General features: G+C 38.2%; 1 protein-coding gene across 5 annotated transcripts in view; it reads left to right on the forward strand.

Annotated features, from left to right (window-relative positions):
- The window catches only part of ANKS6 (ankyrin repeat and sterile alpha motif domain containing 6), a 38,576-nt gene extending 11,686 nt beyond the window's left edge, over positions 1 to 26,890 (forward strand). Inside the window, exons 4-20 of one of the 5 annotated variants that reach the window (XR_008746507.1) lie at positions 35 to 239; positions 3,317 to 3,423; positions 4,849 to 4,997; positions 5,454 to 5,664; positions 6,280 to 6,329; positions 7,354 to 7,557; positions 9,348 to 9,513; positions 10,135 to 10,304; positions 13,276 to 13,465; positions 14,893 to 15,015; positions 16,917 to 16,984; positions 18,265 to 18,381; positions 19,333 to 19,429; positions 20,709 to 22,218; positions 22,537 to 22,604; positions 25,927 to 25,972; positions 26,293 to 26,890. Coding sequence is in view for 1 of the 5 variants with exons in the window: in XM_055799981.1 (XP_055655956.1) it covers positions 35 to 239; positions 3,317 to 3,423; positions 4,849 to 4,997; positions 5,454 to 5,664; positions 6,280 to 6,329; positions 7,354 to 7,557; positions 9,348 to 9,513; positions 10,135 to 10,304; positions 13,276 to 13,465; positions 14,893 to 15,015; positions 16,917 to 16,984; positions 18,265 to 18,381; positions 19,333 to 19,429; positions 25,927 to 25,972; positions 26,293 to 26,296 (1,907 nt within the window). In the remaining 4 variants the exon portion in view is untranslated. Of the gene's footprint in view, positions 1 to 34; positions 240 to 3,316; positions 3,424 to 4,848; positions 4,998 to 5,453; positions 5,665 to 6,279; positions 6,330 to 7,353; positions 7,558 to 9,347; positions 9,514 to 10,134; positions 10,305 to 13,275; positions 13,466 to 14,892; positions 15,016 to 16,916; positions 16,985 to 18,264; positions 18,382 to 19,332; positions 19,430 to 20,708; positions 22,219 to 22,536; positions 22,605 to 25,926 lie in introns of all 5 variants that reach the window. The other 4 variants (XR_008746506.1, XR_008746509.1, XR_008746508.1 and 1 more) reach the window with 4 other exon arrangements.
- The last annotated feature ends 984 nt before the right edge of the window (positions 26,891 to 27,874 follow it).

Here is a 27,874-nt window from a genome sequence, read left to right on the forward strand (position 1 = left end):
CTTATGTAGATTATGTTTTATCACTGTTTTGCAGGAAACTTCCAGCTGGTTAAAGAGATCGTTGATGAAGACCCAAGTCAGGTCAATATTACCAATGTTGATGGAGCATCTCCATTAATGATTGCAGCTGTAACTGGACAGCTGCCCCTTGTTCAGCTCCTTGTTGAGAAAAATGGTGATATTGACAAACAGGATAATGTTCATGGCTGGACAGCACTAATGCAGGCCACATACCATGGGTAAGATATATGCTGTCTTTGGATCTAGCAGTAAAGTAGTTTCATTCTTCTTACATCCCAATAGAATAAATCTTTCTGACACTGACTCTGGAAGCAGAGGGGTCTTACAAGAAATTGAGAGACTTATGACCTCAGTTTTCCATGACTCTTGCACTGCCTTCAGCTTTTCAGAGCAAATCTGAATGCTCTTTGGGTTTCAGAATGAGTGGCACATTTGGGAACTTGGAGGTGGCTCATTAAGTGCTGGGAATGTAGTGCTCCAGGCAGGCACTAAGAGTTTTGGTGCTCATTTCAACTTCCATCCTTTGACGTTTTTTAGTGTTTTGTAAGATGGTATTGCCCCCTGCTAGGATTGTAGGCTGCATCAAGTTGTGAAACTTCAAGGCAATCACCCTTCTATGTGCCATACTTTCCACTGTTAAACCCATTTTTATGTTCCCCTATCCAGCCTTTAGTTTTCATGGAATTTTCTGAAATGTGCCCACTGGGGAACTGGATGTTGTTTTCTCTAAAGGTACTTTCTAAATGCAGGTAGGCACTTAAGAGTCAGACCCCAAAAACTGGCCTGGTACTTCAAATATAGTGTCTGTCATATGTTTGGCATTGTCTGAATACAGGATATTTGGTTTAGGAAGGTGAACTGTTCTCTGTTGTAGCTGAAGGTCTCAGCAAGGTGAAGATTCACTTCACTCCTAGTAATGTTCGCATTAATTGTACAAATGCAGATATTCTGCTCCAGCCTTTATTTTTAGCCAGCAGATCTCACTGGACTATGAAAGCACAACCAAGGAGAAAAATAGGAGGTCAGGTCATTGCTTTGTGAAAATTTTTCTGAATTAGTTCCTGGTACCTACATAAGATGAGATTCTGTGCTTCCTCACCAATGCAATGCTGATAGTAGGGATAGGCATTTCACAGAAGTGCCTAAAACTCAGTTTTCCCAGTGTGGCCATTTCACTTACCAGGAGCCACCCCAGTGCACAGCTACAGTAGAAGCATCCGGTGGTGATGGGATGTGCAAGAGCTGCTGACATGTCCCCTTACCGGTACATGGGCACTTCTCTTGTCTGTGGAAGTGTATATGCCAGCAGAGTGCTGCATGTGTTCGGATATGGCCCTTTCAGTTTCCTGGAGGACTGTGTTATGAAAGTTCCCTTTATCAATTAGTCTTTATAGTATGAAATTCTATTAGCTTTGTTAACATACTTTATACTTGAAGTAGAGGAATTTTACTGGAGACTTTGGTATTGTTCATGCTTAAGTAAAACAACTAAAGGACACCAGCTCAGTAGAAGGACCAAAAGGACATCCCATCCCTGGAAGTAAGGACTTGGCTTCTTGGAAACTTAAAGCTCTCCATAGATAAGTAGTGATAGCAAGACTGACTCCAGGGACATCTGGATCAGTGAGACAAGCAGCAAGAAAGCTGCAGAAATACAGTTGCTTTGCAAAGTTTTACTATGATTAGTACTATGATGATCATGACTAAAATAATGATTTTCACTATGATTGGTAGTGTTGGTGTTCCGTGAATTGTGTTCTCTTTCTTTTTTGTTTGTTTGTTTGTGCAGTCTCATTGGGGAGACTTCAGTGAAACACATTAGATGTGACTAATCACTGAATGCACACAAGTATACAAGAAGCCTCTGTAAAACCACATTTGGGGTGCCCCAACTTGGCTGGGGCACCTCATGCGCATGAATAAATGTTTACCCTTCTAATTCTATACTTTGCATTCTAGCCTTTCTGCTTGGTTGGCATGGGACAGTTGTGAGTTTTTGTAACAACTGGAAATCTCTGGCCTCTGCAGCGGCTCAGCTAGCCCTTTCTCAGGAGCAGCAGTGGTGTGGAGCGTCTCTGGTTTGAAGGAGGGAGTAGGCAAGGTCTGTGTGAGCCAGGGGTGCTAAAGGATGTGTCTCTGTGCCCTCAAAGTGCAGTACTGAAAAGCAGGATGGCGGGATCATGGAGTTTTAAGGAAGAAAAGTAATGGGAAGTATGCAGAGGAGCTGTGGTAGGGATAAACAGAATTTTTGTTAAGAGAGGAGAAACACTCTTCCTCCATTTTAGGTTGTCTTTATCTGGAGTGAGTTCAGAACTGAAAAATTTCTACAATAAGAAGGAATGCTCTGAAGTGGAGAGGTTGAGATTGGTTTGTCAGCCTCAGTATTAGAATTCGCAGTGACCTGTTGATACTTCAGAACATTTTTGGTCTATGTTGCTTATGCATGTTGGAGTTTGTTTTATACAGTCAGTCTCTGCTCAAGAGGAGTTTTGTATTAAATGTATTTTTCCTAGCTCTGTTGTCTGTTCACATATTTTGTAGGCTGAATTACAGTATTGTTTTTAACTCATGAGGCAAGTCCTGTTTATTTATTCAGGTGTATGAGAAGGGAGAGAGGCTAATGGGAATGGGATGGCGAGTTCCTTTTGTGCAGCTAGCTTTTATGAGCTTTTGTTGGAAGGCATCTGTGTTTGTTATCATTTAATGCTGATTTGGTTTGCATTTGAAACACCTCAAGGAAGTGATAATGTGCATTTTCAATTGTATAATTTATATCTCTAATTAACAGAAGTACTGTTTGGAGTTTATGAATTATCTTCAGTCAATTCAGCTTTTCTGTATGCAATTTCTTACCTGTTCTGAATATGAAATTGTATGGGAAGTACTGAATGGAAGAATGATGGTGTATGATGAGTACTGGACTGACCTTTGTCTTTCCATCTGCTTTTTTTGCCTTAGGCCTTAATGGCATTTGCTTGTGAAGGTGTTTGGCAACAAATTCCAGAGTCAGTTCCAAAGAGTCAGCTTAAGAAACTTACTACTCGCATTAGGGTTTTTAGGCTAACTTTGTGCATGTTGATTAGTGTGATTCATAGTGAGTAAACTGCAACTAACAAAGGAATCATGGGAGCTTCTGAATGGCTTGTGAATAAATTTGAGACTTGGTTAGCTATAGAAAAGGTAAGAACTCTGATCTCTAATTGAGGAGCATTGGTATAAGTGGATGAAAATGGAGTATTAGGGGTTTGGTTTTGTTTTCTTAACATGAGCAATGCCTTTTTTTCTTCCCTTAAAGAAACAAAAACATTGTAAAGTATTTGTTAAATCAAGGAGCTGACGTCAATCTTCGTGCCAAAAATGGATACACAGCTTTTGACCTGATAATGCTGCTGAATGATCCAGGTATGTTATTTCAAAGAGCACTGAGGAAATGTACAACATAAACAGATAAACATCCTTTCCAATCTAGAAAATACATTAAAGTTGCTAGGAAGTGTATTTCGAGGTCCAAGCTGGATACTGCCTGAAAATGGTGGGTTTTGAGTTAATTGGTTAGACAAGTGTATACATCTATGGGATAACAGATTTTGTGCATTCCTCTTTTGTTTGTTTTTGAAGATGCTTCAAACTGTGTCATTTGTATCACCAGAACCAGTTCAGTGGCATTTGACAGCGGTGGCCCAGGTATTCTGTAGTGTTATTAGCACAGATATGAACTGGAGCTAGAAGTTTCCACTCTGAACAGCAGTAAAGGGGCAGGATAAAGAGAGTGCAATGAGAACAAAGCTAGTGAACTCCTGGCTGAACCTCCCAACTAGGTCTGTAAAGGCTGAAAGTAAATCACACTTCAGGGTTCAGTTTTGTTTTTGTTTTTTTAATGGGAATGCTTTAGAAAAGGGCAGCATGTTTTGGGGAGACTTCAATGAAACACATTTAGTGTTTGTTGTAATATAATTTGTTATTGTTAACCTTGCCTGGTATCTGAATTGCTTTTGTCTGAAGCCAGCACTACTGCTGATGGAATTAGTTTGTTTTCTCTGTATTTACTCATTACGGTGTTTTTGGTCACTAGCAGATACCTTTCCTTTATCAAAAGTAGATGACTAATAGTATGCAATTTTAGAAAATAAATACAGTGAATTGTTTTATAACTAGCTTCTTGTAGGACAGAGTGGTTTGTCTTGTTACCTGTGTGTGTATATATATATATATGTCAGTTTTATCTGCCCTCCTGAAAGTCTTTCCTGACCTCTGTATGAAATACAGATTTACAGATTTTTTTGCTTTCCTGTCCTGTTCTCACGCACATTCTTTTTTCTTCCTCTTCCTTCTTTTTTTTTCTACCTTTTTTGTCCACCTTGTTTCTTGCCTTGTCTTTTCAATCCCTTCATTGTCCAGGCTGAACATCTCCTTTCTCTTTGGGATTTAATTTCAAGCTTCTTTTCTGCAACCTACACTTGAAGAAAGAACATTCATTTTTCTCTACTGTCTTCTGTGTCAGGTGAGGAAAGGCAGCATCACAGCTTCTGCAAACTGCAAGAGAAGGCAGTTCACTTGGTCACACATGACTGATTCTGACAGAATAGCATGCTTATTTATATTGATAAATACCTTTTAGAGCAGTGATGGTAAGACACTAGCCCACTGTGTGGGAAGAAGGTATAGGAAACAGGTCAGGAAAAAAGGTTTTGGGGATTCATCTGCTTTTGCATTTGAGAGCTAAATCAATTACTCCCTTACAGGATTTATAGGGGAAGTGTCAGCATATCAGTCATAATTTGGGAAAGCAAAACAGACTAAAGGTTTTCTTAATTTGTTTTATTTTAGACACAGAGCTTGTACGGTTACTGGCATCAGCATGCATGCAAGTAGACAAAGACAAGAGTAAGCTGAACAATAGATCGTCTTTGCCTTGTTCCAGAAGTAGGCAATCCTTAAATGTCCCAATGTTGCCAGATGACAAAGGAGGTCTAAAGGTAAATATATTCAGTCTTAGATAACCAATGCATTATTTCCTGTAATGTTTGAAGCAGAGAAAGTCATTGCTAAGTGCTTTGGATCTAGTATGTAACTGGGATATTTTTTGGGGGTGTGTTCCGAATTCCTCATTGACAGTGCTTCCTGGTTTTATGAAACGTAGCATGTGTTCAGCTAGCTTTCTTTTTGTCAGATGGCAAGGCAAAAGGAAGACTTTTAAGGAAGAGTCTGCACTGAAGCATTTCAGTGCCTAGAAATAGACCTCATAATTAAGTAGTAGAAGGTACTAAGGATCCATTGATAATTGCAAACCACTTTAATGTTGCTTTTGTAGTTTATCTTAAAAACTCCCTGACAGATCTATCACTGCTGTAAGGATTATTTAATTGTACGTTTCTTTTCCTCTTTTTTTCTTTTAGTTGGAACTAAATTGTTGTGTCTTCTTATCAATCTAGTCCTGGTGGAGCAGGATGTCCAATCGATTCCGCAAGCTGAAGTTGACTCAGACATTACGCCATGGATTTCCTTCCAATCAGTTTGCACCTTTTCCTGATGAGCCTGAACCATCATTAAATTCCACCATAAAAGCAGTTTCAAAGGGTGATACGGACACCTCTGCAAACCTTGATGCTGCTACAGCTTGGATCACAAATAACAAAGCTAGCGGTAAAGCCAGAGTTGTCTTGTGGGAAGTGAGCTCTTGTGGCATACTCAAGATGATACTATTTCTAATTTACTGATTTAGTTTTTATTTGGCTTAATATAACTGAAAAGACACATAATGTATTTTTAGTATATAAACAGAGAGGTGTTTGTATTCCTGACTGTTGATCATGCTGAACGCTGAGTGCAGCATCATTTAAGCAGGAAAATGCTACTATTTTTATATTAGTGTCCTGTAGCAAGCACCATTAAATTGAATAGTAGAAACAGGTCACTCAAAAGTATTTGGTATCTTTGATAAACTAATTTATGTAATGAAAACCAATTTATTTAAAGAAACAAAAAAATAATTCTGAGAAGAGGTATTGGAAAAGCCCAAATCGTAAAGCACATCTATTGAAATTGTACAGCTCTCCGTGCAAACCCCCTCCCAGTTTCTGATGTGAATTAGACTATTGGCTTAACTTGAATTTAGGTACATGGCAGTGTCACTGGAAAACTTGGTTCTGTGTGCTTTCTGAGGGGGTAAAGCTGTTGAATGTTTGAAAATAGTAAGCTCTTCTTGAGGACAAAAGTAGGAGCGTGTAAATAATAAAAGCTTATTTATATATTTTTCAGGTGTAAACACTGCAAAAGGAGGAAAGGATGATGAATTACTGACAACCATGGTATGTCACAGTGTTCTTGGTGTGTTCAGACCAATTGAGAAGGTCATGCAGCTCCCCCCTCCCCCCCCTTTTTTTTTTTTACCTCCTGTCCAACTCACTATTAGGAAGAGAGCTGTCATTTGTTCATAGTCACTAGACAGGAACTGACAGGCTGTGAATACATCAGTAGTTCTTAGACTAGAAGTACTACAAGTAGTATGGTATAGAAGCTGTTCACAAGTACTGACTTGTTTCAAGAGTTATCCATACCTTTGTATGATTAGCAATGAATTAGTAAATAGATGCCAGCAACTAATTAGTTGTTCCAAGCAGTATGCTGTGAGGAAAACATGGATGGAACATAGTATAACACGAAAATGAGAAATTATTAGTAGAGGCAACCATTAAATACTTAATTTGGAATATTGATTTGTATTATTCTGTTTCTTCATTTGTTGTGCTGTAGCTTTAAATTCCCCTACAGCTTGTTCCCTCAAGATGTCATTACCTGGTTATCCTTTATGTTCTTTTTTTAAGAAGATTGAGAAATTTTTGATATGACTGACAAGACAGAACTCCAGGAAGCCAAATCAGTTGTTTTAGTTTTTTCTCTTTCTGGAGAACACATACAGCAGGAGCTGACAGTTGTCCACTGTTTCCAGGTGTCCTGGGAATACAGAGAGGACTGCCTTGTTATTTCTTTGGAAATCAGTTGTTAACATTCCTGTTAAAAACAATTTGAATCAAGATTCAGTCCAATGAAGGAAGAGACGTTTTCTGCCACTTGATGAACTATATTCATTGTATTAAATGAATGAGCATACTGAGGTGCCAGAATGTCCATTGGATTCTCTTTCTTATTATGTGTTGTACATCTTCACAAATACTACTTTTATCTCTCATTTCCATTTTATTTTGTTTAAAAATGCATTTGTCTCCGTCTTTCTATTTAACTTACAATTTTGAAACTATATCATCAGCTTTCAGTAATCTTTCTTAAGAAGAGGCTCTTTTCTTTTTCCTGTTCTTTTTTTCCCTCTCCCAGCTGAGAAGTAGTGCTCCATTTACCAGGCTGCCCAGTGATAAACTGAAAGCAGTGATACCTCCTTTCTTACCACCCTCAAGTTTTGAGCTTTGGAATTCTGACCGAACACGACTCAGCAAAGAAGGCAAAGGTGAACAGATGAGAACTGCCTGGCCACAGAGAGCAATCAAGCATGATTTTAACAGCAGTGGGAACTCTGATGTAGTAAGTAAAACATGTGCAAGTACTGTGTTACGTCCAGGCCATGCTGACTGGTGAGGCACATGGTGTTTCTGCCTAGAAATTACTTTAAATCTTGTGTCTCAGTAGTGGCTTGTCCTTTTAAGCTCAGCTGTTTAGGAAGAATACACACCTCTGTGGAAGGAACATAAATGGAACAATAGTTTTGTATGAAATAAAACAATTTCTTTGCCGTTAACCCGAAAAAAGTTGAGCCCTGATGAATTTGCTGCGAACTGCTAAAGGGGCTGGAGGTTCCATCTATATATTCTAGTTGCCAAAGTAGGTACAGTCATTGGAGTTTGGCAGAAACTGCTCTGATTTGGAGGAAGACTAGGGGCAGAAGAAAACAATGAAAGTTTCTCAGTTTTTAGGAATTAGGGGGAGGGAAGAAGTAAGAAGTATCAGTAAGACATAAATATACAGATCTAACATTCTGAAGGATTAGAAATAGATAGAATTGTAGGAATTAGTGATCACGTGGGTTTGAAGGTGTAGAGCCTTACAGTGCAAGTACTTTAAAAAGGGAAAAAAGTCTGAATAAATTATGATTTTTTGTAGAAGGTTTCTGTGATGTTTTTAGTGAAAATGCAAACCAAAAGGAAAATTAACTCAATTTGTATTGAGACAGGAAGCAGAACAACCAGGACAGCCTTTGCTTTCATAGTTAGTAGGAGGAAAGAAGTGCTTACTGCCCTGACATTATTTTACTAGTCCAGAACTGTATTTCACGTCAGTTCTAGAAATAGGACAATGAAGACATTTTAGGAGGATTTTTTTTTCTGTCTTCTTTTTTTAAGTGGAAGTTATCTTAATATGAGTAGAGGTGATTTAGGTGGAATGAGGTGGAATACTAGAAAGGAAGTGTTATACCACAGGAAGGTAAGTGTTCATCATCCTAAAAAGGCTGATTGTAATAACGTAAGTGGATTATTGGCACCTGTACATAAAGTGAGGAGCAGGGTAATTAGGGGAGGACTAGTCATACATGGATCCTTCTGTGGGGAAAGAAGGGTTTTCCTATGGGAGTAGGGAGGAGAGAAACCTACTAAGTCAGAGTTTGAAGAACTGATTTGAGAAACAGGATAAGAAACCTGAAGAAGCTGAGCTGCAAGAGCCATATGTCACATGGTTGGCAGTGGCCAGTGGTCTAAAAGAAAAGAATTGAAGGAGGATGTGGATATGGCTAAGGATTTGGCTAGTGTATAGCAAGATCATTAGTGCCTTAGTTAACAATAGTCAATAAAATGGTACCTGTAGATGTTTAGATTGAAGGGCATATGAAAATGCAGTTGTTGGAGAGAAAGTTCATGTCACTTATTGCAGCGTAGTTAGTAAGAAACAGGGATATGATAGATGAGAAGTGGTAGCTGTTTAGTAAGATGGGAGAGACAAAACCGTGATTATGCAGGAAAGAAGTTTCACATATGGTCACTTTTTTACCACCCCACCCCACCCCCCGCTTGTAATATTGTGTGTATTATATCTCAGGTGCATTGTATATGCTTATTTTTTGTTGGCCAAAGGTTAAGGAGAGTTAATGCCTTTATTATGGTGTCATTTCGTTTGTGGACTATATATATATTCAGTGTATATATATTTACATAAATATATATTTAATATATATGTATATGTAAAGTAAGAGTGTTTCTGATACCCATTTTCTTCTTCAGGGGAAGTTTCAGAACTTAACAATGAGTAAAATAGCAGTTGAAGTTTTATCTTTGCTTTGCTTAAAGAAGAAAGATAAAAATTTTTTTCTTCTTATTTTGCAGACATCTGTTAGCAAAGTTACTAGACCAGTCAAATTACCAACATTTGCAAGAAGACCTGCATCTCCTTCAAATTCCAACAACTTCAACCATTCTCCTCATTCTTCTGGTGGATCCAATAACATTCCGGGAATTAACAGGCATGGAGGAGAACTGCATAACAGATCAGGTACCATGCTGCTTTTATTTTTAATAAGAAAGTAATTTCTAACTGGTTCAGCTAAAAAATTAGTGTTTGTGATGACAGTACTAAACCTTTTCTGAGAGCTCCTACTGCTGTATAAGCAAAACTTCTATAAACTTTGTTGGAACAGGACTAGACTCCAGAGTAGGTTAGTCCTTGCCTCAGAAAAAACATGTTGATTTTATTGAGTCCACCCATGATGGTTTCAGGTGGACACTTGTTCATTGCAACATATGTTTCATTGAGCTGTCTCTTACCTATGTTGCTTGCTTAAAAATAAAAATCTGTTTTCAATTAAAAACAAAGCAGCAAGCATTGTGGTCTGGCAGCTCTAAAGACAGTATGGTGAAGCAGCTCATGGAACCTATATCCAAGCCTATGAAAGTCAGTTCTGTGTGTGTATAGACAAGGCTGGCTTCTCTTTTCTGTGGCTGATTTTTTTGTTCCCTTTCATGAAAGGTGCTGAATAGGTCTGAACCTTAAGATTCTCTCCCTTCATCCAGTCAGTTTTTAAAAGAGAGTGGTAGAGAGACGTGAATTAAGAATTAACAAATATTTTTAAGTGATGATTTCCTTGACTCTGTTTTTATTTTGTTTTTTTCATAGGTGGCAGTGCAGATAACGTTTTGTCTCAGATTGCAGCCCAAAGAAGAAAAGCAGCAGGCTTACCTGAACAGAAACCCAACCAACAGCATAGTCCGGTCCAGTCAACTCCTTCATCCACTCTGTCTGATTTGCAGTGTGCTCAAATCGTTGGCAATGGACATGTTGTAAAGGTACAGAGAAATGTAAATTTTTGTACTTCCAAATTGTCTTAGTCATGGAGACATTGCACAGCCTAAAATGAATGAACACCTGTTACAGTAGTGGAAACTTCTCAACTCCATGAGACTTCCTTTTAATTAAAAGTCCACAAAAGGTCAACCCTGATAATAAACCATGATTTTTGCTTTATTATTAATTTTATTCTAATTTAAAAACAATAAATGTAATACTTGATCTTAGGGTAGATCTGCACTCTTATTTTGATTTCTACTCATTTCTTTCTATGGACCTGATTTGAGTCCCATGTTTTATATTAGTTATTCCTGGGCTTTACTCTAAAGTGGAACAGCTAGTTTCACTGCAAAGGCACAACCTGAGTGCAGAACGTGAGATAATTTGTACCAGGATCTGCTGATGACAACCGTATGTGTATATCTGGGCTGCCTCACAAGGTGTTATTTTTAAATGGTACGAACATTAAGTTGTCATTACCAAAGCCAGGTTTTGCTCCTGAGGGCAGGCCATGTTATTTGCTCTGACTTAACTACCAATTTCCTGGAATAGCTTTAACCTCATGACTTTCCCATTTTTGTGCGTGGATTTGGAACTTAACAACTGCTTCCTACAAAATTTTTAAGGATTAAGATTTTAAATCTTCAGAATCTGCAGAGACACGAGTTAGAAAGCAGCATCGGAACAGAAGATATGATACACTGTTGTAAAACGCATGGATTTTTTCACACAGGGAAACATTACATTTCAGAGAGCAAGAGAAAGAATGCATACTGGTTGCTTTTCAAAGATGAGAATGGGAGCTAAAATTTATAACTCCGCTGGACCCCCAAAAGCGATGGACTCATACTGATTCATTGGCACATGATAATCTTTCCTCCTTTTCTGTCCCACATAACTGCTCCCTGGGTTATAAATGATCTGTCTCTTGCCTGTAGACAAAGCCACTTCATTGTCCTCTTCCCTCATTGAAGTCTCCTTTTTCTTTAAGAGTTGGTCTGACCAATGTATTTCTAATTAAAACCTGAGTAGTTTCTCTCAGCTTGTTTTTATCTTTGAAATAATTTCGGAAGAGTTGCTTGAGTGCCTGGAAAAATCTTACTTTTCTCCACTGTATTAGTTGGCCTAGTAAGAGATAACACCTGTGACTGTGAGCTTTGGGCTGCAGATCTTGGGGCCTGTTGTTACAACAGTGCTGCCACTAAGAAGTTTTAAGTACTATTTTCTCACTCATAGTGGAAGACATTAGGGAATAAAGAAGTAATGAAGTACAGTGCCCTGCAGATCATCTTCTGGGAAGGCAGTTCATCATACTGTTGAAAAGATTTTCACATAAAAATGATGCCAGTATGTTGGAAAGGCAACAGATCTTTCAGTGCCCTTTGCTTAGATGTCTAGGTGAATTTCAGTGTATCCACCAATAATTAGTGTGGATCTTGCTATAGATGTTTATGTATCACACATCTGAGGTGATTTTTGGGAGATCAGTGTCTGTTGGGAGTACACAATCACATATGGATCCACATTGGCTGCTAAAGCTTGAACAACCTACTTTGTTGTTGTAATCAACAACATAAATGCTGAAAATTTAAGAACTGTATCCCTTGTGGAAATGCTTGTGCCCTTCCCTTGGGATCATGCTGTCTAATCTTGGAAATAGCTGATGTAAAAATGCAGCGATGTTACACTGATGAATTTTGCAAAAGTTATCTGTGAGGGGTGGGATTATACAAGCCTTAAAGAAAGCAAAAGAAAAACTGAATAACAATTTACAGGGTGATGTAATTTAAATAAATGCGGACATTGTGCTAGAGAGGGAAGACCATTCTGAAACACAAATGTCCAATAACAGAATACAGGGAAATTTGGGGCAGAAAACTGAAATGAGTTCACGATGTTTTCCAGAGACCTCTCAAATTTGTATCATGCTACGTTACTTCTATTCAGTCCGTTGCAGGGCTAAGGAGGTGGTACGTTCTGGCATAGGATAGAGAGTGGAAGAATGTTGCCACTCAGATCAGTCTTTATCATTTTAATCTGCATATCTTTCATTAGAAAGAGAAGTTCCATTTATGCCATAGCACAGAAGCAAAGTAGTAGAGAGGCAGCAACCCCTGTCATTCTCCTTTCTTGCCCTGTTATCCAGATCAATTTTTCTTCTTATGTTTTTCTGGTAGCAGCTGGACTGACAAAAGGTATTTAAAGTTAAACTCTGAATTCAGGAATCCAGGAAAAGATCACCTAAGATGACTTCTTAGATCATATAATGCAAACATTGAAATGTGTGAAGTGATAAGTATATTGAGGAATTTAGGAGATAAGAGATACATTAACTTTTTTAGAAAAGACTCGTTTACATACATACATTTTCTTACTCCTCTTTCTAATTCATCTGTTTTCCCGTTTTCCATGCCTCCAAATGTATTAGTTGCAAAATATTTAATAAATTTTGAATAATTTAACTCCTGTTACATAATAACAAGTTTAACTGTTGACTGGAAACTTTCATGCCAGTGCAGCAGGGGTTTTAATTGTACCCAAAACTTCTGGTAGCATGAAGTGCTACTTTAAATTAGAATTTGATACACTTTGAACTGCTTTAATTGAGGCTTCATTTATTTAATTAAATCTCTGAATAAAAAAGATCTGTTTTCAGGCTCAAAAGTAATTTCATCTTTTATAAAAAGAATAATTGTAGTGCTTGTATATAGCATTGCTTTATAAGAAATAATTTTCTTATTCCGAAATTACAGCCATGAGAAATGTCTTTTTCTTGATGAATTTGAAGGGACAGACTGTCACCTGGGGTAAATCAGTATGGCTCCAATTATTTCACTATGAATCAAGCAGAAGCTTGTAGTGGTGACTGCGTGCTTTGCAGAGATGGTATGCAACTTAAGTAATACTGAAGCATTATATATAGAGAAATACTTTTTTTTAAAACTGAAATTATTGTATCATTAACTACAGCAAAAAATGGAGATGAACAAAAGACCTCCATCTGGGACTTCATCTACGTCTAAAAGCACATCTCCAACTCTCACACCTTCCCCATCGCCCTCCCAGTCTCCTAAGGTTCACAACACAGAGTCCTCACTCTTTTCTTCTCACAGACAGGCCAAGAGCAATGATTCCAGCAGTGGTACTATTACAGAAGACGGTGAGTAGGTCACTGTAATTATAGGAGATTAATCAGTCAAGAGCACAGAGTGTTTAAACTGTACTGGATTAGTGTGTATCTGCATGAAAGTGAAAGCTGTCTTTCTTTCTAGAAAAAATATTTCAGTGTTTCTTACTGAGAGATTGGCATTCCTGTAGTAACTGGCTGTTTTGCTGTGATCCCTTTCATTTAGAGGGAGGTCAGTCATCTCAAAGCAAGCATAGAACATGTATGTAGACCGCTCTTATGTGGCCTCCTTCCTTTCCTTTCTGTCTTAAATTCTGCTTTTCACCCTTCGCTGAGAGTAGAAAATACACTTTTTCCAGATTGAAAATGTTTGTATGTTTGTTTGTTTTTTTGTAATAAATGTACTGAAGCACATCATTACAGAAATACAGTTTTGATTCATAGCAAGTCATAGCTACATGCAATTGATTTTTAAGAGCTGTATCACATATATTTTTTAGAATTGCAAAAACAGTCTTATTTTGACCATAATTTTAACTTTAGGTTATAAGAAAGGATAATAATGTTATTCCTCTTCTAATAAGGTTATACCTTTTAAATCGAACTTTTGGGTCTAAATTAGAGCACTTTATTTAAAAAAGTCATTTTACTGCATTGGAAACTGGTTATCAGTTCTTTATTTTCTACTGTAAACATCTCAAAAAAAGTGAAAAACCCCCATGACTCAGAATCTTTTAAATAAGAGATGGAGGTACTTTTTATGTGGTTTCTGCAAGATGCACTTTGTACTATTTTTGGTTTTTTTGAAGTGTCCGTATTGATTTTGTTTTGTTTTCATTTGTGCTGACTTTGTCCATTGACACTGTACTTCCATTCAACACTAAAGAGGGCTGGTACTTGACCTGTTCTCTGTCCTCTTATGGCTTAGCTGTAACATACTTTACTGACTGCTGGAGAAAATCCTTTTGCATTTTAGTTAGTGCCGTTTTATAGTAACGGCTTGATAACATATTTTCATACTTTGATGAGTTGTTTGTTTAGAAATAAAAGGCAAGAGAACTTACTGTTGGATAACAAGACTAATTCCCCAACCTATTAGCTGTTCTAATGTTACCTGGTAAAGCCAGACTGTGACTGCACCATGTGCCATGATACAGTGAGTTTCCTCTGTAGCGGACAGCTAGATTGTCAGAAGCCTAAGTAGTTCTGCGTTCTTTGTGCTTGTAAGCTTTTGTACTTAAGTGGTCATTTACTTCCAAGGCCTTCTCTTACTGTGATTTGATTCATCAACAACAGTACAAATGCTCATAGGCCCAGCAGTAATCAGAAGAATAAGTGATGTTAACTTTTCTTTTTCTTCCAAGTAAGTTTAAATTGAATTAGAAAATTATTTGCATTGAATATTGCTGTGAAGGAACAGTAGGCAGCAGGGCTCAGAAGTGTGAATGGTTTCTTTTTAGGCAACCACTTGGTGGACCATCAACAACAGCTTGTCCCTATTTTGAGAACCAGTGATGTAGAGAATCATGAAAGACGAAACCATGTGCGAGTAAAAGGAGGAGGCTCTGAAAACTTGGAGAAAGGTAATCTTACCTTATTACTACAGAGTAGTACAAAAGACGTGCTAAATAGAAGTAATGTGGCAGAAGTCATAAGAGCTGTGAGAACCCTTGCTTTCTCCAGGGATATAGGTAAGAGGCAAGATACAAGTAGAGCAAAAGAAAGACTTAGTGAAAAAGCAAAGGGAAAACAATATGTTATGCATGAGTTGTAAAACTGAAAGGTTTCAGGTTTTGTTTAAACTTAAACGTATAAGGCAGGAACTGAAAGAGGAAAAGAGGAAAACATGAAAGGTCTACAGCTGTAAGCGTTGTTTCTGTGTGTGAAAAGTGATAGATGTTACAGTTGTTTATGACAGCAAGGCTCTGGGTTCAGACCCTGAAAGTTTCTTCCCGTATCACAACCTGTAATTTAAGCACATTAGTGTGATGAAAAATGAGAACTCTAATTAACGACCTAGAAGAAAAAAAGGGTAATAATGTATCTAAGGGCTTCTGAGGAAACTTGCGTTTTCTTTCTGTAAGATGATATTTTTCATCAAACTGCATGGTAAAGTTCTCGTGCTATGTTTTTGAAGCTGGTTACCTTTTGCCATGGATTAACCTGAATTAGGGTACTACAGCATCTAGCCTGAAACCATGCCAACCTTCACATACCATGTTAATCATACCAATTTAATTGTCCTAGAGGTAAAAGCCCCAAACCCTACCAGAAAATAAGGCTCAACTAGAATTTTTCACTTCAGTTTTCTGTGGGCTCTTCTGTGTAAAGGAGGCTTCCAGAATAGTGCATAGAAAAGTGTGTCCGTCTCAAGATATTTTGATGTCTTTTGAGAAGCTTAGGGTGAGGTTCTCTTTCACATTTCTACTGATGATGGAAAAAAAGGGACAGTCAGAAGACAAGTGAAATAAAAGCAAAGTATATTTGGGAATGGTATAGTGATGTCTTTACAAAGAAAAATAATTTATATCGGGAATATTAAATACAGTTTGGTTGTGTAATACAATCATTCATATTCTTCACTTTGACTTTGACTCCTTAGTTTAACTGACCACTTTGGTACTTCTGGGGAAAAAAAATTAGTCTCTTGTGACAGCAAAGCAATAAAAATAAACAAATTCTTAGTTGAGAGAGGTAGGGTGTAGTAAAGAGGTGATGGTGGGTTATTCTAAAACTGCGCTTAACTTTTCTAACTGGCTCATCACATTTTAAATGTGTGGGAAGAGTCATTATCAGGTCCTCAAACTTTTAATTTCATGAGACTTTGAGAGGAATCCCAGTATCCAGTGCTGTTAGCCTTGGAGGGTAAGCTTATGAAACTTTGAATTCTGCTCAGGTTTTATCTTAGCTCAGCTATCTGTGTTCAAGATGCCTGGATGTCGGGCACTTACGGAAGGGAGGTTCAGATATACCCTTGTATCAGTGTTTTGAATGAGCAGCTGGGTGGTTCCTTGCCTCTACACTTTGCCTTACTGGATCATGACAGGGAAATACACCATTCAGTTCATTGCCTCCTTGAAGAGTTTTGCTGTCTAACCTGCACGCTCTGGGGCAGCCATCTGGGGCTGAGCACCTGCATTATAGGCATTGAAGTGCCTAAATTGTCCTTAGTGGTTTGGGTTTTTTAAGATCCTTTTAATGAGGAAGAAAGGGCAATACAAGAGAAAGATTTTATCCTAGCAAGGTAAGATTACATAGAATTATAGCATGTGGAAATAGGTGAGAACACAATGAGCAAGCCAGTGTTGTAATTTCTGATGCAGAGTAAATGTGATTGGGTTTTTCTTACCATATTTTATAGTGTGGAATGTATGTTTTAATATATATTTTTGGCAGTTAACTAAAATAAAGTTAACTAAAAATCACTAAAATTTTCCCTGATCCATGGGGATGTGTGTGTGTGTTTTCTTCTCTATTATTACAGATGAGCTGACTGGCATCCTTAAAAAATTGTCCCTTGAGAAATATCAACCTATTTTCGAGGAACAAGAGGTATGTCTTTTAAAAACATTTATCCTTTTACTGTTTTAGAAGAAGTAGGGTGTGACACACATTGCATCAGATTTGTGGTCCAGAATAAAGTTTTACAACCATTTTTGGTTGCAGAGAGGATGTTGAAACATGGACCAAACAGTATTTGTCGCATTCTCCAGGGTACTGCAAGTATCAGTGCTTTGTACACTGAACCTACAATTTTAATATAGCTAGTTTCCCCCTCTGTTTTTACACTCTGCTTTTTATTTGTATTTCTATATCCAATGTGGCTGAACAGTTTATAGGACATACTGTATCATCCCTGGAATCACAGCTGGAGCTTCATTTGCAGATGGAGAAAGCAGGGTGTGAGTCACCGAGATAGCTCCTTTCTCTTCTTTATCCACTGTGAATAAGCAACAGGAGAAATTGGGGAACCTAAGCATCATTGTAGATGAGGCCTGTGACAGTGACTTGCCTGTAGGATGCAATGAAAGGAAACGTTGCTGAAAATAAGTAAAATTAAATACAATGTTTAAGTTGTTACCAGGTATGAGTAATAATTGTATATTTGTTTGACTAAGGACAGAGGGAGTGAATGGACATGCAATAAATTCACAGTGCTGCAGAGTTCAGGGTTCAGCACATGAGCACAGATTATTTAGCTGCATCACAATACACTGGGCTTGTTATTGTTCCCCTACATGACAGGCAAGGGAGCATCAAGGTAGAAATTAACATGCTCTGTGTGTGAAGGTTGTATGTATATAAAAAGTTTTAGATGTTTGTTCTTAGCACAGCTTTATGGATGTGTTGATATAGTAAGAACTGATATATGAACAAACCCTAGGTTTTCCTCAGGAGACACTGGAACACTACACAAAATATTCTGAAATGCCAAAAGTACTTGTGGGGGAGTGGGGGGGAGCGCAGCACGGAGTGGTGAAAAGTGAGAAATCTTAGGCTTGTTCATCTAGCTGCTACTGTAAGTAGAGGAATTTTTGTGGAGAGGATATGTTTTGAATTGATAGAGCTTTTCGGAAGAAGAATCTAAAATCTATTAATATTTCAAATATGCTATGATAATTAATTGAATTTAAAACCTGACAATAGAATGGTAAAGTGGATACAATTTGGTGCTGCTAATTCATTCAAAAATTTTGTGTGCACAATATTTACAGTAAGTCTGTACAATTAAAAAAAAACCAAACCACTTTTAACCTGTTATAGTGAATATTTTGCCTAGGTAAATTTGTCTTGTCTTGTTTTTTGGTTTTTGTTTTTTTTTTTATGTGCAGGTGGATATGGAAGCCTTTCTTACACTTACTGATGGTGATCTGAAAGAGCTAGGTATTAAAACTGATGGATCAAGGCAGCAAATTTTGGCAGCTATTTCTGAACTGAATGCAGGAAAGGTACATTTTGAAGTACTGTACTTAGTAAATTAATTCAAGGTTTGCTTATATTGTTAATTCAACATACATTTCAAAATTCAGTTGCAGATGTTAGCTGGAAAAGCCAAATGAATGTTTCCCAAACAAAATGTTCAATGTATTTGTTTAGTGAAAAATATCTTCCTGTGTGGTACTCCCTGTTCTTTCATTAACTCTTTCCTAGTTCAGGGACCGTACAGTTCTTTTACAAAGTATTGGAAATTTTATCAGAAACTACTGGTAACATAAACACTGGCAATACTGCAGTTACTGAATATTGATTTCAGCGATGCTAAAAAGAATCATCTGGCTTCTATAGCCCAGCTAGAGGACATAATGTAAAAGGAAAGGCCTCCTCTGTTTTGCCTAACAGTTCTTCATTTCTCTGCAATTAAGTAAATAGCACTTCTCTCATTCCTTACACTTTCATTGTCTTTTTATTTTATATTGACATAAATTTGCTAATAATGGCATACAGTAAGCAGTGTTCCTGTCAGAGGGATTGTAGACTGGAGCATCTCTTTAATTAGGCCTGCTGACACCTTTCAGCTGCTTTTTCAGTTTTGAGGTCCATTCTCTCTCTAATAATGGAAGCTTGGATAAATAAAACATAATTTCCCCAAGTTAAGATCAGCAGCAGCAAATGATGTTAGCAGCAAGGCTAAAAATGAGGGGAGGTGGATACGCTCCATGCTGTAAAGCTGTGAAGAAAATAATGAAAATGTTTCTATTGCTGTCTGGTAGTTTCAGGAAAAGATTACTAAAAGGTTTTCTGCGTATTTGAAAGGTAAGGATTTGTTACTATTCGTAATAGTACACTATGACTGGGCATAGACACGCATATTTACACATTCTTTTTTTGAATTCTTAATAAATTCATTTTTTAAACACAAATTTAAAAATACTGTCTTTTAATTTATTGTGCTTTTACAGGGACGAGAGAGACAGATTTTACAAGAAACTATACACAACTTCCACTCTTCCTTTGAAAGTAGTGTTAGTAACACACGACCTCCAGGTCATTCCCAGTGTAAGTAGCACCTGAAATTAATTGAAAAAATGTTTGAATACTTTAAAAGTAATACTGGCTAGAAGACAGAATGTGACAAATAAGCTGGTTAACTGCTTTCTGGGTTAATGGTTGTAGTAATCTGGGCAATGTTTGTGTCTTTTGCTGAGACTGTAGAGAAGATTTCAAGGTAACAAGGTAGAGATATCTGTAAGAGTTCTGTACACACTTCAGTACTACCTGAGATACGCATAAGATTTTTTGTTATGCATTACTAAACACAGAAAACGGGTGTAAGTATAGCAAACTATAGTATAGAGTACTGGTTTTAGTGTGTATATATAGCAGCGAGAGGTGCTTTTCTGTATCATACATCATTTACTTTTGCATGCTCATTATAGGATACAATTTTCTTGAGTGTGATCAAGTAGATTAAGTATATTCAAGGTTTACAGTTTAGTATACTGGCTTAGATAGCTGTGTTTATTGTGTATTTATCTATCTATGCATTTAATTATTTTGTATAGGTAGTATTTTTATATGGTTGTCTATGGTCAGTTTCTTTGGAATACATCTGTTCTAGCCACCAGTGTTAACTGCTAGCCATTGCTGGAGGAAATGCTTTTCAAAGTATACTATCTATAACCAAAATGTACAGAAAGGTGTTGCTGACCTGTAACAAATGAATACATTTACTATAGTCACCCCTAGATATAAAAGTTGCAAATCTCTGTCCTGCCAGCCCCCGGAGCCGAAAGCAGATATGCATCTGTTACTCAAGGTTAAGGAATAGGGCAAAACATATTCATGTGTGTATTTCTGGATCCAAGTTTTAAGAGGAACATGAAAGCCATTGAATCGCCTCAAGAAATTCACCATGTTAAAGTGCCTCTTACTCTCCTTCAGTTGCTTATTTTGCTGCTTGCATCCACTCACAAAATCCTTTCATTTGTGTAGTGATTATGTTAAATAATATTTCAGCTATTATATGCTTTAGGAGGCCTTAACAATGGCAAGTCCTAGCTGTTTCAATCTCAGTCAGCTGAATATCTCTAGATACGTGAAAGCAGGTGCTATCTGTAGTCCTACTACTGTCTTGGGGAAAACTGGATGTTGCTGGGTTGGTTAGTTGGTGTGGGATATTTCCTGTATTCTGTGTAGTGTGCTTGGTTGAAAGCCGCTATCAGGTGTCACTGTATGCATTGTGCAGCTTACTTCCCATTCTCAGAGTAATCAGTATGTGTAGAAACTTCTGGATGTCTTTTGATAACATCCCCAACTTGAAGAGCCTCTTCTGTAGGTACTGCTAGGTGAGCAGAAGCTGCTATTTGGGATTTGATAACATGGTGCAGTGAACTGGAATTACTCAAGAACTGAAGCAGCATACGGATGTAACGTGACTCCAAGCAACTTGCTTAGCCTAACGGCTGAACTTAAAGTGTCTTTAAGACTGCAGAGGACAGTAATGGTGGCACAGATTTGGGGAGAACATCCTTTGGTAAGAATGGAGGCAACAGTTGCTCCTGCTGACCAGTTGACAAGATGCTTCAAAGAGGTTGCCATCAGAGATGTAGCTTTTCAGTTTTTGTGTGTGAGAGCTCCCTGAAATAAATTTGGCTGTGAAACAGCAACAGAAGCACTAACTGAGAAGGAAGAGGAAGAGAACATGTAGGTAAAAGAAGTTTCTACACCAGGTAAGCTGCTTTTTATTGTAAAAAGTAGCAGTGGGACCCTTATGCAGTCTCTGGAACTTGAAGTAATTTCCAGGAATATGTAGTATTTTAGAATGTAAGAGCAGCTGTACCAAGTCAGATCCAAGGTCCGTGCAGTTGTGTTCAGCTTTTTCATCCAGTCTCATTTGACAATGGTGTGAAGAGCTCCTTGCTTTCATTTGCTGTGAACTTGCCATGTCCTGACTCTTTTGCTTCATCCTGCTGGATCAGAAGATACAGTGGACAGTTGTGCCCTCTTCACTGCCTCCATGCCACTGGTGATTTTACAGATATCTGTGATACTCTTCTTCATTCATATTTTTTCCAGATGGAAGACTTACCGGCTGCTTCATCATTCCTTATACCATAGTTTTTCTGACCCCTTTTCTACTGTATTTTTTCTGACTTGTAGATAGCAGCCTAGAATACGATATTCAAGAGGTAGGCATACTGTAGATTTACACATGACAGTGGTGTTTGTTTTTTAGTTGTGTTCTTTACTTCAAGTTCACTTGCCCTTTCCTAGTTATTTCTAGTCCTCTGCTTTTTTGGCTATAACGAGTCTGAATTCATATTAATTGGAGCTACTTATAACCCAGCTCATCTGTTGAGTCTGAGCTCAGAGCCTGTCGTTTTAGATAACCACTCATACATCATTTTACCCATATGCCTGCCTTCATATTTATCTTCATCAGATTTTGTCTGTCATCTTATTGTTTGGGCACTGATGTCTCATGAAGTCCTTTTGCCAGTCATCTGTTTGCCTTTCTTTTTATTTACATGGATAACATAGGAAAGTTTGTCACTTCAGTCTATATGCCCTTTCAAAATCGCATACTGAGTCCTCATGCAGATCCCTGTGAAATGCTAGTGGTGAATTTCTCTGCTGTGAAAAAAATCACTGTTTACTCCCACCTTACATTCTGTGCCTTCCTAACTGATTATTTATCCACACAAGAAATTTTCTTTTTACCCTGTTGGTTCCTTATTGTCTTAAGACCCAACCTTGGACCTTGTGAAATGCCTTGCAAAAATCCAGGCATCAGGTGGACCTCTTTTATCTACAAGACTCTTGTCACCTTCAAGGAATTCCAGTAGGTTGGTGAGGCAAGACACTTCAAATCCCTATTTGATTGTTTTCCACAAAATTTCAGATTCTGTGGTATAGTTTATGCTAATCTGCCTGGTACTACTGGCCATCTCACTGGTCTTGTTTCCCTGGATCTCCTCTTGAACCATTAAAAAAACCTAGCATCATTGTTATAATTTCTCAGTTATGTGGCAATTTAAAGAAGAATCTGTGCTCTGTACTCAGCAGTTCAACTGCCTAATCCGTGTGTTCCTCTAGAACATCTGGTTTAGCAATTTGTTACTGTTTGCTTTGTGTATTCATAACCTTTTTTACCAATACTTCAGGTTAAGATACCTTGGACTCCCACATAAAGAAGGCTTCTGAAATGGGAACCTTCCCAAGCTTTTCCATGGTGAATACAATCAGTTTTTCTGATGTGAATTTACTTTTCTAGCTTGTTACAGTCTAATCATTGATTGGCATCATGGTATCTCTTAACTCCTGTGATGTGTTTGAAAAGTAATATCTGAAATTTTTGTGCTGTATGCATAGTCTACTACCACTGGTTTCTCTACAGCTCTCCCTAGGAGCCTGTGTGGATACCATTAGCAAGAAAGCCAGTTCATGCTTTTAGAAAGCTAGATGTAGCTCACAGGATTATAGAAACATCCTGCTCTTCCAGCTGTGTCAGTATCACTGTTTTCACACCTATTGCTGTGATTTCCTCAATATTTTGAGTCATTTTAAAAGCTCAGTGGCTAAAATGGAGTGGCTGCCAGCGTACCTCTGCTTTTATGAGGTTTCCAGCCTACAGGGATGTAAAGAAGATAATGAAATACAATCCGGATATATCCAAAGACTCAGAAACAACAAAGCAGGGGAAAAGAAGTTAAATCCTCACTTTCTGGAAATGTGGCTTGTAATTGTGGGAGGTCTGTAAGCTGACTATCATCACCAAGCCTGCGAATGTCTACAGCTTCTAGACACTCCAATGCCCACTTAGCTTCAGATCGCCCGAAAATGCCCCAGTCTACACTGCCCATGCTCAGTCCCTCCCCTGCTGCCACTGGGTCAGGAGCTGTTGCTGCTCGTCAAAGCTGGTATGAGATGGCAGGCAACAGAAATAGAAAACCATCTAGATGAGCGTTCCTAGAATGGAAAAGAGATCTGCAGTGATTATTTACATTTACACTTCTAAGGAATGCAGTTGAAGGAAAACAGGAGGCAGAAAAAATAAAAAGCAAGGCCATCAGAAGTAGAGGATTGATGTTACAACTAATTTCACACAAAAGGCTTGTTTAAGGAAGATACTACATTTTTCTTGATTTTTTTTTTTTGGCAGTTCATAATCAATTGCTGGCTTGTATCCTGAGCTAGCTTCTGGTTCAGCATCTCCTGCTGAGGTCATTGCTTTTGAACTCACTGAGATACTCACTACAGGAACTTGTAGAAAAGTTGCTGAGTATTTGTTGGGTTTTGGCAGATGAGCTGTTTCAATTATAATAAAGCTCACTGTTGGGATAAAGATTCCTTTGTACATCAGTTGCTGTGTCATCCCTGGGGCTGGGAGTGAGATGATTCTGCTTTGTGGAAAAAATAACAGGCTTTGACATAACATTTATTTTCTGGCAGAAGGATGCTGAGACTGCTTCCTCCCCAGCCCATGCCACTGATACTAGGTCAGGCTTTGGGAGCTCCGTAGTCCAGTCCTTGCCTGAACTGCGTAAGGCAGATGACTGCCCTAGCTACTGTATAAGTAATCCAGTGGTTACTGGACCTGTAAGCCATTGGATTCAGGGGCACCATAGTTCTTGTCCCTGTTCTGAACAGGCAAACAGTACTGGCGTGGAGAGTGTTGCTTCCATCTTTTCTTTTGATGGAAAATAATCAGTGACCTTCAGAAAATTCTTCCAAAATTAATTCATTCCAAGAGTGAATGTTATGTGTGTTTTTTGACATTTTGGTAGTTTTCAAGGGGAAAAAATACTGCTTGGAAAATTGCCAATGCATGCTAATCACTCTGTCCTTGGTAAGAGAAACTACTAGGAAGATACTACTTCTTTATAACCCATTGAACTGTGTCAGACAAACCCAGAATTAGCTTGCTGCTTCACCATTTGAATTTAGAGCAGATGACCAGCCGATGAAGGCATGAGGCAAGATGACTGCTCTGAGGAACAAAACGCTCCTCCTTTGTCTGGATTCCAACTTCAATGTGGCAGCATGAATTCCTGATTTCTGAGGAAACTGGATTTAGGAAATCATATCACCACAGGAAATGTTTATGTCTGTAGTTTGAGGTGAACTTTTTTGCTTACATGATTCTGCTAAAAAAGAAAATCAAGACTTTTTTGAATGCCTGATTGGCAGGGCTAAATGTTTAGGGGTTTGTTTTGGAGGGGGTGGGGGGAGGGCAATATGCATGCAGTCATCAAGTGGATAATTAATGGATGGAACAGATCTGGCAGTGGTCTGCAGGTTAATTGAAAGAACTGACACCAAAGGAGAGAGAGCTGTATCTCAACAAAGACTTGCCAAATCGGAAATGAAAAGCTGAAAAAAGTTCATGTGGATTCTATGAAACTCTGGGGGGGGGGGGGGGGGGGGGGAAAGGGAGCAAACCAACTGAAATGATTTCTTCCCTAAGAGTAAAAGTAAAATCCCATGTGCTAGTTATAATACATATGTAAGGAAGTGTTACGGTTTAGATCTGTGATTAAAACATGGAAACAGTTCATGGCGTTCCCTTGCCGAAGTCTGGGGCTTGTAACAGAATTTCCCTTTTCTACAAAAATTACATGAAAAATAGTCTGAAGGACACAATCTTTTTCTCCTAGGGCATTTCTTTTAACCTCATTATGAGAAAAAAGCTAAGAAAGATTTGTTGGAAGTAAAGCTAACTGGCAGTTAGCTTAGTTTACCTTCTAATATCAAGTTCATTAAAACGCTTAAAAGAAAATGATGAGCTTCATCAATTGCTATAGACATCCAGCTGCTCTTCCCCACCTAAACATAACACTTCTCTTAGGTGGGAAGAAAAGAGAACACCCCAACATCTGGCAGTGGTGCTGAACAAAGAAAGGATTTAGATACCAAAATAATACACTGAATATTTTCCAGGTACAAGTGAAATGAAGAGTAACTATGCTTATGATGAAAAAAGAAAATTATGCCATTCAATCTTTGCAGAAATTGCGGTCTTCCAGTTTTGCTTTATGTATGATATTATATTGCATATTATTACAGACTTACACGTGCCTATGTAGATATTTTAAAATATGGGACAATAAAGTGGAAGAGTGGGGAGTCGTTTATATATTTACTTTACACTTTGGGATTCAGATAATAGCAAATGGAAGTTATCCAAAGAAGGGAGTTACAAAGTTTCAGAAGTAAAAATAGGAGCAAAACCAATACAGACTTGTAAATAAAAATCATACAGAATTCAGGTAGTCACTTGCTGGAAAGGTACACATTGAGAAGGGAGAGATACTAGAAAGGTTTGTGGCAGTAGATGGCCTTTTCACACGTGACTTTGACTTTTCATACTTTCTGCATACAGAGAAGGGCTTAAGATGAGAAAAATGAATTGCAGAGTTAAATTGTTGGAGTCCGGTATAATGATGGTATTGGGAAATGTGGGCCTGTTTCTGTTAGTTGTGGAATTACTTCTTTAAAGCTGTGAGTCTTGCTGGTTGCTGTTTTTCAGATTTTTATTTTTTTTTCTTTTACAGCACATGGCTGCTCTATAAAACCACAAGAAGCTCTTTCTCCTAAAAGGTAGCTACTGGAAAAAAGTGGGGTGTTTTTCTTATGGTGAACTTCAGCATCTGGCTGAGTAAATAGGAGTGTACAAATGAAAATTTGAGAAGTTATTCCCAACTACACCTGTATAGGACTTTCTGCAGTAGTGTGCTTAGAATTTGAATCCTACAAAGAATCAAGGAAAATAATAAAGAGATTGTTTTTGTAGTTCAACCTAAGTGTTGAATTGTTCAAGGTGTCAGTGGTCTGGATTTGAGAAGAACAAAGTCAAAAGAGCATGAAGAAAGAATGACTATATAAGAAGATTCATGTTTTCATTCTGCTCTTGCCTATAGATGAAGAACCCATAGGAGGCCTACATGGGCACAGTAAAGAACAACAGAAGCATGGAAGAAGGCATGAAAACCACCACAAATTACGAGAGCTTCTACATGGAGAAATCTATAAATGGAATATGCTTCTATTGACTAGATACAGATAAAGGAGTCCAAATTGAAAGTGTAATGCAGGGGTCCTCAAACTGTTTAACCAGGGGGCCGGCGCGCGGATGCAGTGGCAGGCAGCCATCTGCGGCTGCTGGGTTTCCCCCCTCAGTCCCTGGCCAGGGGGGTCTGTAAATACCGAGGGCCAGATTGAGGACCCTGGGGGGGCCGTATCCAGCCCACGGGCCGCAGTTTGAGAACCCCTGGTGTAATGGTTTCATGAGAAGGAATATAAAGGAAAAGTAATGTTGCATTCTTCATTAACCAAAATACACTATCTATTCAGTATTAAGAGGTTACAACAGCAGTAAAAGTAAATATGAAACACCTATTTGTAAAAATAGCACTTTATTTAAGGAAATGCATAATCTGTCACCAATATTTAAACAGAAATAGTGTTAAAATATTTTATATTGCTGATTGTTTTGAGAATAAAACCATTTAACTGATACTGGCTGGATTTTTTTGAATGGTAACACTAGCAAATCCTTAAAATACATTATTATAACTTGATTTTTGAAAATAATTTTGAAATACTATAACTCATAGTTACAGTAATTATGAGTGGGAATAATTACTACTTACTAAATAAGATTTTTGTTGAGCAAATAAAATACAAGTCATCAGAAACCTCTGACACAAATGCTTAACTTTACCACTGGTTGAATTCAGTGTGAGTCCAGGAGTACTGATGCTGGTAAAGTCAAGAAGATCTTGGAACTCCAGTGCAGAGGAATCTCCAGTAATTACTTCTGTACAGAATTAAAGCTTTTACATTTTTCCACCCTCCTTGCTCTACTTAGCGAAAATAAGTATAGAAGTGGGTGTAGTGTAGGCAGAGATAACAGCACCAGTGAAAGTGGTGATGGCCCTGCTGTCCCTCAGGTGTGCCTCTGTGTATCAGCTGGTAATGTGATGGCTTTATTGGTTTGGCCATCCGTGGTACTGCTGCAGGTTGCTGACAGCACACAGCAGAGCAGCTGAGCTGCACCAGGTCCTGCATGCAGCTGTGCCATATCAGAGCAGACCTTGAACACAGGTAGCTAAATCCCCAGGAGGAAGAGGAGAAGAGGTTGCAAGGGGCTCTTGCAGAAAAAAAGAGGGTTTTTGCTTGCTGATGAGGGCAAGCGGAGCCTGTTGGTACCCTGACATCCATGGTGGTCATGCTATTGGCATTTCAGGTGTTAACAGTGTAGCTGTATGCAAAATAGTTTCTGTTCCATTTTTCTTTTTTGGTGCATATATGTCAACAGACTTGCAACACTCAACATTTAGGATGGTATTCTATGTTTCTGGCTTGTCTTGTGCCCAAGAAAATCACTCCTTATGCAGAATTGTGCTTCAGGATTAATTTCAGCTTTAGGGTAAATATACGTGATTTCTGCTTTCACAGTTTTCAAGAGTTGCTGCTAAAGATGACGTGGCAGGGCAGACT

This window comes from Falco peregrinus, chromosome 3, assembly GCF_023634155.1.
Source record: "Falco peregrinus isolate bFalPer1 chromosome 3, bFalPer1.pri, whole genome shotgun sequence".
Lineage (NCBI taxonomy): Eukaryota > Metazoa > Chordata > Aves > Falconiformes > Falconidae > Falco > Falco peregrinus.